General features: G+C 39.5%; 1 protein-coding gene across 2 annotated transcripts in view; it reads right to left on the reverse strand.

Annotated features, from left to right (window-relative positions):
- The window catches only part of taf2 (TAF2 RNA polymerase II, TATA box binding protein (TBP)-associated factor), a 36,922-nt gene extending 25,289 nt beyond the window's left edge, over positions 1–11,633 (reverse strand). For both annotated transcript variants that reach the window (XM_023261474.3, XM_055013329.1), the window contains exons 1-9: positions 11,108–11,633; positions 10,812–10,866; positions 9,589–9,749; positions 8,223–8,341; positions 7,768–7,909; positions 7,249–7,480; positions 4,485–4,669; positions 4,149–4,262; positions 382–481 (exon numbers count right to left, since the gene is read on the reverse strand). In XM_023261474.3, coding sequence (XP_023117242.1) covers positions 382–481; positions 4,149–4,262; positions 4,485–4,669; positions 7,249–7,480; positions 7,768–7,909; positions 8,223–8,341; positions 9,589–9,749; positions 10,812–10,866; positions 11,108–11,157 — 1,158 coding nt within the window. In that variant the 5' untranslated portion in view covers positions 11,158–11,633. The remainder of the gene's footprint in view (positions 1–381; positions 482–4,148; positions 4,263–4,484; positions 4,670–7,248; positions 7,481–7,767; positions 7,910–8,222; positions 8,342–9,588; positions 9,750–10,811; positions 10,867–11,107) is intronic.
- Positions 11,634–12,987: the final 1,354 nt, after the last annotated feature.

A 12,987-nucleotide genomic window follows, 5' to 3' on the forward strand; every position in this document is an offset into this window, starting at 1 on the left:
GGTCGCGAATATTAAAGAATTTCAATTCAGTGTGTATATTTCTAGCTTCTTCCTGCAGTTCTCTCTCCCCTCTCTGGCACAAGCCACAAACACACCCCTCGAGTATATTGAGACAGTCAAGCTCAATATTTATGGTGGCATCATTTGAGATTCTAACCCCACTCTCCTGACAAAAACGTCCTCCGTCTCACCCATTGTGACACCACATCCTACTCTCAACACAGAACGTGTTGTCATTTATACTGGCTACACAGTGTCACTAATTATTTAAACATTTGATATTTTTTCTAAAAACTGGGTAACTATTACTACCTCCATTACCCAGACCCCTGAAGGAAATGAAGAAACATGTCAGAAGACAATTTAAACTAAAACTGTTACCTCCTTGATCCAGTGCCGGTACTCATTGACTCCAAAGGTCTTCTTCAGATAGAGGCCGTAGATATATCCTGAGATTCCCTTCAACACCCACTCATCAGCCCTTCAGAAGTAACAAAATGTCAGGCCACTGCTATCTTACAAAATACAAAACATTAAAAAAGAACAGTGAATTAATAGTGAATTTATGCACAGGTACAAACAGGCATCAAGTGCGTTTAAGGTTTATGGAATAAACTTTTCAGGCATGCTCAGAAGGAACCATTGCACAATGGCAGTAAATTCAAGTTTGCTCCACGATTCCACGACTGTTGAGTGAATTGCAGTTGGAGTCTGTGATTCTGGGGAAAGATTGCTGGTATTTAGCCAGGCAGCACAGATCAGTCTGAAACACTTTCCTATTTACAGAGCCAAGGCTGTGTGCACTTCGGATTGCTTATCAGTGCACCCACAGAATAGACAGTAAGCAGTAACATATGAGTAGTTAAAAGACGTGTTTACTAAATTAGACAAGAAGTTTAGTGGATCAAAATTGCATAATCTAATTCTGAACTTCTTAGTATGTGTTTTATGGCACTGGAGAAGACTGTAGCTCATTCTTTCTGCACATTCTCCTTGTGGAGTTTAGTCATGTACAGGTAAATGTAGTTGTGAGAGTGAACATCTGCTGATTCCATCCCTTTTAATTTGTCTTAATCAGCACACTCTGCTTTGAGCTCTTTCACTGCAGACAATGTCTTAAAATCTTCCCTGGTCAAACTTGAAATTGACATCATTTTGCAACAGTAAGCTTTACCTTAGCTTATTTCTTGGATGACATTTAGCATGACACACATTGCTTTCATAAACTTATCTGCCACAATTTATTAGCTTGTGAAAACGAGACTCAGTACGTTGATACAAGCTTGGTGGTTGTATCAACGTACTCGTACGACTCCAGTCTGGCTTACGTGGTGACGATGAGTTCATCTGTGTATCTGCTACGATCAACATTGTGGAGGGAAATATTTTCCTATAAAGATTTCATCCTCCTTGTCCTAAGACTCTGTATATGGATCATATTATAAGTGATTATAAGTGATAATTTAGACCTGTGGAACGCTTAAGCTATGATTTCCTTTCTTTCACGCTTTCAGCCTCACAGCTGTAACAGAGCTTTCAGGAAAAGAACTCCTAACTTCAGGGTTGGAAAACTAAAAACACACTAAACACTAAACACAGCATGACAGACAACAAAGCCCTCTGTAACCGCAGGTCAGGTCTCTCTTCAGCAGACATTCACTGACAAGAAACCCATTACCTAAATAATATAATACCTTTTATACACACAAAGTACAAAAACTGCCTTTTTCTAAAAATCATAACCAACTTCGCCATTTGTCAATTAAGTTACAGATTTAGAAAAGAGCAGTTTTTCGTTACTTTGTGCCTTCTCTCTTCTCTCTTCCCTCTTCTCAGGCTACTGAGCTTGGCCTGTTTTCAATTACAGGCCCGAGTTAACCCCCACTCTGATTAATTGCTAGCAGGCAGTGCCATGCTTTGTTAACCCTTTGATGCATAACCTGGGTCAAAAGTGACCCAAATCCAATGGAAAATGGGTATCTCCTGATGTGGTCTACGCTTCAAAGGGTTACAATCAAAGAGATCAGACTTTCCTGAGGTTTTTTTCTTACACAACACCAGCCAGCTCAACAACATAAGCAAACCAAGGCCCCACATCTGATAGGGGTAACCCCCTAACCCTAAGGAACTGAAGATAAGTGGAAGATGAATACAGAGGTAAATGAAGGACACCATGTTTTTTTCCACAGCATTAGCAGAACTATAGTGTCAAAGTCCTACTGATGGGCCTCTACACACAAGCAAACCTCTCTGAATCACTCGGTTTCTCACGGACACCGACCACGCTGGCCAAGCTGCAGAGCAGTAACACAGCAATCCATCATACTGGGGAATACAGAGATTCAGGCCAGGGCTGGCCCGACTTCTGACTCAAAGTTCTGACAAAATAGCTTACTTCTGTTGTAAATCTCTCATCACCAGCCTTATATGAAAAGGTCTCAGCACTAAATGTTACCACACTTTTCAAAAAGACCAGAATGTAGAGGGGAGAGCTGCTTGGCAGCAATGGTTTGCATGTTATATGAGTTTGCTTCCAAATAATGACAGTTCTTTTCCATCCATCCATCCATTATCTATACACCGCTTATTCCTCACTAGGGTCGCGGGGGGTGCTGGAGTCTATCCCTGCTGACTCAGGCGAAGGCAGGGGACACCCTAGACAGGTCACCAGTCTGTCACAGGGCTACATACAGAGACAAACAATCACTCTCACATTCACACCTACGGGCAATTTAGAATGATCAATTAACCTCAGCATATTTTTGGACTGTGGGAGGAAGCCGGAGTACCCGGAGAAAACCCACGCATGCACAGGGAGAACATGCAAACTCCATGCAGAAAGATCCCGGGAAAGCCGGGACGCGAACCAGGGATCTTCTCGCTGCAAGGCGAAAGTGCTAACCACTACGCCACTGTGCAGCACAGTTCTTTTCCATTACTTAAAAATTGTCTTTGGAGGTCAATCATAGTCTGTCTCAGAATACTTTGTACAAACTATTTATTTATTTAAGTACAACTAATGTGATCACATATAAATGCAAAAGTATGCATACCTGGGGGGGGGGGGGGGGGGGGGGTGTACCTCAAAGGTGGGATGGGTTAGGGTTAGAGGTGAGACATGATAAAATGTTACAACACACACTTTCAGACAGTCTCTCTGTTGACAGCATTGCAATTGGAAAGTTGTATAGTGAGTGAAGAAGAGGACATGTCTGCATTACTGAAGAACAGGCATGTTGAAAGAACATTATCTCTTCAGCTGATGCAAACTACATCGATGCAGCAAGTTTTCATGGTGGATGAGCTCTTGTAAATTTCACCATCTCAAGTACACCAATCAACTTTTAACCATCAATCCAGTATTTATACTGCTGAGAAAAGACCCAAATATGTTTGTTTCTTTGCTTTTGTTTTACCTTCGTTTTTTTCAGGTACAGAAAAATGCACCCACATAGTGCACAAACACTGCCAACATGCAAGAGTTGTTGCTGTAAACTGTAGGTTTTATCAGTAAATCTGACTTTAGTTGCACTTCCATTTAAAGTACACAGAAGTTTTTGTCCCACAAACTTCAAGAAACCAAAAGATTACTTTTGACCACTGGTTACCTGTCAATCCAACGCAATCTAAAAACCCCTAAAGATTAGGCAAGTGAGTTCACCTAACGACTAAGAAAACAACGGCTTTTCTACACTTCTTTGCTGCAATTAACTATACATCAAACTGTTTCACTGCAGTCTTGTAGGCGGCAGTAAGGCTGATGTTGATCGGAATTTACTTGTTTGCATATGTGGTTGAGCCAGTGAGTTAATGCTAAAAAAGGACAAACAGCAATAGCAAGGCAGATTCAAAATACTAGAAACGCTACACAAAAATTAAGCAAACAGAGCGATGGTAAGATGACTGAGACGTACTGAATGAAATAAAATGATGTGAGTGGGTTAGGGGGTTAGGGTTAATGTTTAGTAGTGCAAGCACTAACCCCAAAGTTACCGAAAGTACAACCCTCTGAGTTCCTAAAGTGGCAACAAGTTCCTTCAGAGGTTCTAAGTCCACAGGGAAAGCTCCTGTGGTGGAAACGTGGCTTTTGTGGGCTAGACCTCATGTCTCCGGTTTTTGCTTTGCCACTATCAAAAGTTAAGTCTCACCATGACATCCTGGAGATGAAACAGCCAAAGAACTGCTGAGCCAAGGCCTGAGCCAGACAACGGCGAGTCTGTGGGGTCTGGTCTATGATCATAGCACTGTGGAGCATGTTGGTACTGCAAGACAAAGGCAACAGCTGAATGTTCAGACTTCAAGGGAGAAATCGGAATAATAGTGCAATATGACCATTAGTGACATTAGTGACATTCGATGACATTCGATGACAAATTATCCTTGTGGAATACACTTCATGTTGTAGCTGCTCATTTCTTGTGCCAATCCCATCTTTATCTCGGAAAACACAGGACTAGAGGCATACAAACAATCTCCCGGCCTACCTGAAAATACTCATAGATGCATAGGAGGACACTTGAACATAGGCCTCATCCACAAACACAGTTTTGAAACAGGCATAAGGATAGCGGCATGTCAGGATCTCCTCGTAGAACTCAAAAATCTCATGTAGGTAGGACATGGAGTGTTTTAGCAGAGGGAGCAGCTGTGGCAGGCAGAAATGGGTCACCTGAGAGGAGACAGGACAAAGCACAATGGTTTTATAAAGTGTAAAGGGTTAGACTGTAAAAATGATGTGAAAATGATGGCAGTACAATACATAATGAATAATTCTGTCAGTGGTTAATCTTTTGCTTACACATTTTAGTCCATAAAATGTGCATCAAAAATATGTAGTGAAAAATGCTCAAATCATTTCTTAGAGGCAAAATAAAACTAATAAAACTAAAAGCCCAAAACAAAAAACAGAAATTACTTTTTAAAGTTATTTTTAGCACATTTTTAGCCTTTATTATAGAGAGAAACAGGAAATATGGGGAAAAGAGTGGGGGGGAAGACATGCAGCAAATGACACAGGTTGGACTCGAACCCATCTACCCGGGCACCCAGAAATTATTTATATTTGGCGAGCTTCTATAAAAGAACACTCAGGACACTAAGGATCCCCAAGAACTACAGCTTCTAGTATAATTACTTACACAATAGTGCAACCACACCTTACATAAATAGGTTGTTTCGTATCTCAATACACTCTAGTGCTACTCTACCATGAAACTGATTGACTGCCTGATAAAGATTATTTGACAAAAAACATCATTTTTTTAAAATTCATAACAATGTCCTTTAGAAAAACACTTTATAGAGGAGACCTTGACTTGTGTTTCACCTTGTGTGTAGTGACATCTAGTGGTCAGTAATAGAAAATACAACAGTGGGGAAACCCATAAAAAAACTACAGGAGGTGTATGAAGTAAAATTAGCATGGTGTATTGATCCTAAAGCTGGAGTTTTTTAATGACATCAAGGTGGCTCTCTTTTAACCTGGCTAGATCCCCATGACAGATTATACGGCACAACCAACGTGCTCGTGAGGAGGGTATGATCAGAGTTTCAGATTTAAATTAAGTGTAAGAAGCATCTTCCTGTCAACAATTTGTTTCCTGGTATTTCTCCATGAATGAAACAGATTGCTGGCTGAGTGAGTATGCTATATATCCTAACCTGTTCAGCTGTGTGTTAGTAATCTCACTGAAGTCATGCAAGTTAGTCTTGCACACCGTATGCACTGCGTTGCCACAGATACATAGACAAATGTAGTCGGTGAAAATAATTGTGTAAACAAAGATAGTACCCATTATCACTGACTGGGGTTTTAGGTTTTGTCTAGCCAGCGTACACAAACAAAGCCTAAGTATGTCAGACTTTCTTCACGGCTCCTACCTACAGTTTAATAGATTTAATTAATCTACAACTAGAAGTTCGAGTTTATAAAGCATACACTAGGACAAATGTCATACAGCTAACACTTCCTAGGGCCAGATTCAAACTACATGTAGACATATGACTAAAACTGTGTGTATGCTAACAAACAGAAATACAGGACATATCCTCAGTCTTCATATCAGATTTATAAAGTTGGTCCATTTCTATAAATCTCTATTATCTCTATGGGGACAGAGTGTATGTGCACAAGCTTTATTTCATGTATTTCATGTATAACATGGCCATACACGGATATAGAAACATCCTAAGCATCAGTTTTCCACTTGAGATTTGTATATAATCCACTGCTCATTAGATTTGAACAGCAAAGAAGCAGTGCAGCGGGAACTATTTATAATGCTAGTACCATTTGTTAGTCATCTTATGTGTCGCTGGGTATCTCAGACATCATTATTTAGTGTCAGAACGATGATGAATTTATAAAGGTCATGTTGAAACTGACTTTACTAACTTAGCTACTTCACGGTTTACAATAGGAGAACAATGTCAAGGAAATAATAAATGAGAAAGTGCATCACTTATACAGACATTTATAGTTAAGCAAATGAATGAGTCTTTCAGCAAACTGCTGACCAATTTTTGTAGCGTTAAAATAACACACTCAAACACTGAAAGAAGTTTTTACACTCATATTAAATCCATCACCTGCCTATCATCCCAGTAACAGCCAGCTCTAGCAAAGTGTTTCTGTCTGGTCTGAAGTCTACATGGGGTGTGCACATCACAGGTCAATATTTATTTATAGATCCAGTTTATGTGTGAAAAATGATGTCTGCATGATATGAGGCCTCCTTGTACCAATTAAAGCTGTTACATGTTGCAGTGAGGAGTGAATCGTAACAACCATGTTTGTCATATATTGTGTAATGATGCTGTCTTAGTGCTACAGTTGCTACAGTTGCTACAGTTACTTGACATGACTCACTTCATGTAACGATCTTTGTGATTCATGGAAATCACTGCACTTAACCTATCAGCACATAGGTAGCAGGTAATGTGTAGCATGCTTTGTCAGCTCAAACAAGTCAGAAGTAACATAATGGAAAAAAAATGCCTAATCTGCGTGATATGTTAGTTTATTAGTGTAGAAGGGGTAGCGTGAAGCTTTGTCTTACGGTTCCTTTTCAAATGCAGTTTCAGTGTGTGTCTTGTAAAAACAATTGTTTCTACTAAACTCTTTTGTTGGGAGTACTTCTGTTGCCTGCTTTATGTTTATTTTTTCATTTATCTTGTATTGTTTGCATAATTACTTGCAGGCTGAAATAAATGTCACTTTCATTTGTGTTGCATGTTATTTAAACCCACCTCGTGCATGTAGGGGTCTACAAGGATTTCAAAGGGCCCCACCGCGAGGGAGATGTTGGGGGCTGCGGTCGGGATGGGAAGGACATAGTGGAATGTCTTCTTCCTCATGTCATGGGTGTAGATGGTCTCTACCAGATCCCCACAAGACACTGCCACCATGGACGCATCCACAGTGAACTCTAACTTCCATGTGCATAGCTCTGAGTAGGAGTCCACACAGGGGAACCAGAATCTGGGGGGAGGAGATGACTTGATGAGCTCAAAAGATGAATGAAGGCACTGAGGACCATACAGACAATGGTTTGAAGTTGGAGGAAATGAGGACTTAGGTGTATTTTCGTATTTTTTAATTTAACCTCTTACAGTCGAGCATTTTGTCTAATTTGAACACAATGACAACTTAAAAAGACAAGACAGCAAGAAGTAATTCAGTTTTACATAATTTAACTGCCATCATGGAGCTGAAGACTGTGTTGGTAATTATCCAACTACTGTAAACCAGGATAATTGTTATTAGACCTTGTGGAGTTCTGATATCCAAAAGAGAACACGTGGGCTCCTCTTTCAGCCATGCTGCCTTCCACATCAGGAACAACAAAATGGAGACCCCCTTTTGGCTGGTCCAGGGAAAATTCTATATATACCTTCAACACTTTTAGATCTGGAGAAATAAAACATAAAACAGCTGTGATATCAGTCTTGATCTCTGAACTGTCATCTCTGTCATCAGGACTTACTTTAAGAAAAATTGTTATTGTGATCATATTATTTCAAGCTGAATTCTGATTATGGAGCTTCATTCTTATTTACCCAACTGACGCAACTGATAGAATTTTAAAAGGATATCATATTATGAAAGTTACAGATCGGCAAAAAAACATTTTGACATTCTGACTTGTATGATATCAAAGAACTCGTGTATGATGTCAAAGAACTATGGGTGCTTTTAAAATTTTCAGTAGTCAAACTCTTACCATCTCCTTGTTTCCAGAGCTCAGATGGAACTTTGATGACCAGCTCTCCATGTCCTGCATCTGGGTCCACAGCGCTTACTGCTGCTGTGTAGGCGCTAGAGAAATAGTTGAGGTTCCTCCTACACATTAAAGATTCAGACAAAATGGTCACATATCTACCATACAGGTAACGTGTAGCATGCTTGTCTTCAAGCAGACAGACAGTGATGTTGACATTAATACACCCAGCCCATGGAAAATGCAAGACAGATAGTGGAGTCTAAATGTAAGGAGATAAAAACATGTTCATTTTCAGAAATCTTAGTAAATGATAAGGGTTTCTTACCCCTGGCCAAATCTACTCAGCAAAATAGCAATATTGCTTAATGCAGTAACTTACACTTACACAGCTATGGTGGGAGTGAATTTAATGACTGACAGATTCAGGTAATTCATCGCAATGATGCAAAACTCCTTTCAATCATGGACTGTTATAAAGAAATGCACTTTACTGATATGTAACATTGCCTACAATGTCCCAATTCAACCACAGGTATTAAAGGGAGACATATCTTGGTATGAACCATACAGATTTTTTTTTCTGACCGCATACATATGCACTGTATCAAATAGTATAAGTTACCAGTCAAAAGTTTAAACACACCCACTATTTTTTGGTGCTATTTTCTACATTGTGGAACAAATAACACATATGTAACTATGTAGTAAACAAATCATTTTTTTTTCTATATTAAGATTCTTCAAAGTGGCTTCCTTTTTCTTTAATACAATCTTTGTGCATCATTTCTTGTGCATGCCTATCCAATATTGTGGCTGCATGCAGTTCAGTCGTGTTGAAAGTGATACAGAAATCTTACTAGAATCTTTGAGGAAATAATTGAAAAAAAAAAGAAATTTTACGAGGTAGATTGCTGTTGTGACTGTTGTGACTTTTACAGAAAAATGACCAGGGTACACATTCAGACATAAAACTGACACTGCCAAAAGAAAGCAATGCATGCCTGAAGGTGGCTTTTGTACTGATTTAACCATTCATATTTAAGTGCAGGCAAATCACTTTGACATATTTAGAATGACAGTTAATTACTTGGCTCAGTGACTTCATTTGGACTTGACGCCTTGAAGCTGATGAAGCAAAAATACCATGGCAGTCATTTTGTTATTTTGAAACTCCTAAAAACATGACTGGTCATCATCATATTCACTCACTGCCATTCGGTGCTTCATGTAACCATCGAACTATGTTATGTTTGCTTAATTTGAAAGCTCTGATTTCAGACAGTGGAGTATAGTTTGTGTGTTAAAACATTTTCACCAGATTCTTTGAAATGTGCTTTGAAAGAGAGCAGCGGAGCGATATACTCACTGCTTGGACTCATGGTGGCACACTTCCAGTGTGGGGTCATTGTAAATGAATGGGGCTTCAAGCTCATTGACTCGGACCCTGTAGATGCGGCACTGTTTGCTGTTCAGTTTGATCCTGTTCAAGTTGACCACCGTGGGGAAAATGGTCAGCTCAACATAGCCCTATGGGATGCAATAAAGAGAAGGAGGTTAGCAAAAACTAACTATTGTAAGGACAAAAAGCACAAAGTGAGATGCTACAGAGGATTTGTGCACAGAAAGCCTTTCCACATCTTTGTAATGTATGTTTGTTTCATAGAAACAATCATACATGAGTCTGCTTAACATTAACAAATGCAAATTATGAAACAAAGGGGTTAGGGTTAGGCTTAGTTACATTGTTAGTGTAATAAGTTCAGATTACAGAAAGTAATTATATTTAATGATGTTAGTAATTCCCCTTGACTGGATGAATGTAATGTGAAAACAGGTGGACAAAAGAGCAGGAAACACATTTGTCAAGAATTTATCTCTTCCTCTTAAATTTTATTTTAAATTGTGTCTGTGTTGGATTAAGGGTTACCCTAACCCCTAACTCTAATGTTTCAGCTCAATGTCTTTGAATGGTTGACACTGTTTACCATGCTTCTCTGAGGTTTATTATGAACTGTAAGGTGTCAACACACCACTGCAAGTTCAATTCAGGCAATACTTGGACTACTGCCCACCTACATTTGTTCCCTAACTGCACAGAAAAGCGCTGATCTTTACTGTTTCTGTTCACAAGATCATTTGTTGCTTTCAGTTCCACATGCCCGTACTGACTTGGGTAAAAAGACTTTTGTTTACTCTGCACCTTTTACATAGAATATGCTGCAGAAAGACTGGAAACTAACCGAATTCATGTCATTGAGTGCTTTTAAATCCGAACTTGATTTTCATAACTTGCTTGCAAATTATTTTTTTTAATTTAATTTTTTGCTCGTGTTTTAATTATGTTTTAACTGTGTAATTTTGTAACTTTGTTTTGTATTTGCTGCTACCCATCTTGGCCTTGAAAAAGAAGTAAATCTCAATGGGATTTCTCCTGGTTAAATAAAGGTTAATAAACAAATAACTTTACAAAAGGTAAAATAACTGCAAGGGATGCAAACAAGTGTACTATTGGTTGCTCTGTAAGAACAGTAGAATGACTGCAGAAAGGTTTATGTATATATGTATATGTTTTGTTGAGGCTGTACTCACAATGACAGACTTCCTCTGGAAGTTGATGTTATTGATGCACACCACCTGGTGGGTCGTAAAAAGCAATAACAGAACCAAAAAAATGTTGATATGTGAAGTCAACAAAGCTACAAACTTAACTAAACATCGCTTCTTCAGACAGTGAGTTCAGGTTTCATTCAGTGAATGTCTGCACTGCATGCAGGAGTTCCTCATTTCTAGCAACGTTAACTTTGATTCAGCTGCAGTCGAACCTGACAGCAACTGGTTTCATTCATTGCACGTTAACATAGATAAAATAATACAAAGATACTTATAATTTAAAGGGACGTGGGCTCTCAAATCCTTTATCCTTCTTCCTGTTCATCCTCGTCTATTGTTGTTGTGTCTTGACAGATGTATCAAAATGCCATAACTCCGCTCCGAGATGCTTCCTTTTCCACAGTCCTGCACAGCTGCTTTACTATCTCAACGTTCAGCAACTACGGGGATTTGCTAGATAGAAAAGCGTTAAATATCTTCCGTAGCACAGTAATAATAACTTTATATCCAACAGCGGCCGGTAATAGAGTCGGGTGTAAAAGCAGGCTGGCTGCTTGTACTACTACCGCTGTAAGGAGCTCAGTCTTCGGTTTGTTTCCCCGGAGCCTGCTGTGCACTATTTCACGGCAAAACCAGCGGACACATTGCTCCATTTAAGTCAACCATAAGTAACAAACGGTCTTGTAACGTTGTAAAAAATCAATCCATTCAGTAGCAACTCCACTCGCAGCGCACAAAACACGTCCAACCATATCCTCTCCATCCAGCTGCTCACAGCATTGTGACCGTAGTACCAGTGTGTTCAGCCATTTTGTTAGTAACCTTTGACCTCCCGCGTAAAAATAATATGATTTTTTTTTTCCGTAGGACTAACATAGCCTAACCGTAACATAACCAAAGGTAATGTATTCCACATATAGCGGTTTATAAATAAAATTCTAATTAATAAAATTAATTTCAATAAAAAAGTACGGTACACGTCTTTGCTCCGTCATAGCGGGGCGGAGACAGGAAGTCCACGAGCTCCATGGGAGCGCGCACAGCGAAGCTTCGGCTCACTTTCCGCTGTGAGCTGGAAAGTGAGCTCAGTGAAGCTGACCCCTACCTCAGATAGCATAAATACCACAGATACATTCTCCTGTATGATTAGTGATACTAACAGTGCTGTTTTCTGTCACAGATGTTGATATGAGATCTTCCCCTGCAGCCTGTTGCCCATACTGATGCTCTGATATCAAACTTTATTCTTTATCCTCCGCCTCAGTTAAACTATGCTGTGATGATAATCTTTATCACAGCTGTGTCTTTCTTCCTCCACAGGAGAAACTCATGTTAATAATGAGGCCTGAACTGTGGTTGGAAGAAGCTCTTCCTGTTCACTGCCTCAGAGTTGATCAGTTTAGAGAAGGCAGTGTCATAGCGCCCCCTCTGGACACATCCTGTAGATGCAGCCCTCTGAGCTCATGATGGAGAAGGGTGTGTCTGCAGAGCCGGATACTGCACCCAGAGGGCTGCACACTTCCGGTCACACATTTAGAGCATTTTTTTAAAAGTTACCTCAATAGATGATCACTAAAGTGCACAAGCTACGGTTTATATGTAGAACTTATGGCTTTAAGGGATGATTTCACTGAAAATTTTAAAAGGTTTTTTCTAGGAGTATGCCACTTTCATTTTGGCCCCAGTAAGTTTGTCTACAGAGCTGCAGGCAGCACTTTTAGGACCACATGCCACACAAAGTACTACTTCATGTCCTACTTAAGATTTTAAAGGTTTGAGTCACCCAAATAGCACTTATTACAATATCATGACTGGGTTGCTGAGAGTTGTGTTTATCAACATGAAATTTATATGTCTTTGCTCATTGTGTTTCAAGCCATGCTTTTATTCTGAAGGAGGTGTGCACCGGTACACAGATGTGAAGGATTCTGTGAGTGCCGGGAAATTGTTAGTTATGATTTGACGGTCTATGTTGATTAAGTTCCAAATACTTGTAAATGAAGAAGCCTGGAATTAATTCCTTAACAATTTGCGTTTGGACAACTTGTGTAATTATCAGGTAAAAAATAATGGAATCATGTAAGGGCCTTTGTGGTGTCGAGATCTCAAACAGCACAATCTGAAAGGTTGGAAAGAGGCAATACACACGGACAAA

Source organism: Amphiprion ocellaris, chromosome 9 (genome assembly GCF_022539595.1).
Source record: "Amphiprion ocellaris isolate individual 3 ecotype Okinawa chromosome 9, ASM2253959v1, whole genome shotgun sequence".
Lineage (NCBI taxonomy): Eukaryota > Metazoa > Chordata > Actinopteri > Pomacentridae > Amphiprion > Amphiprion ocellaris.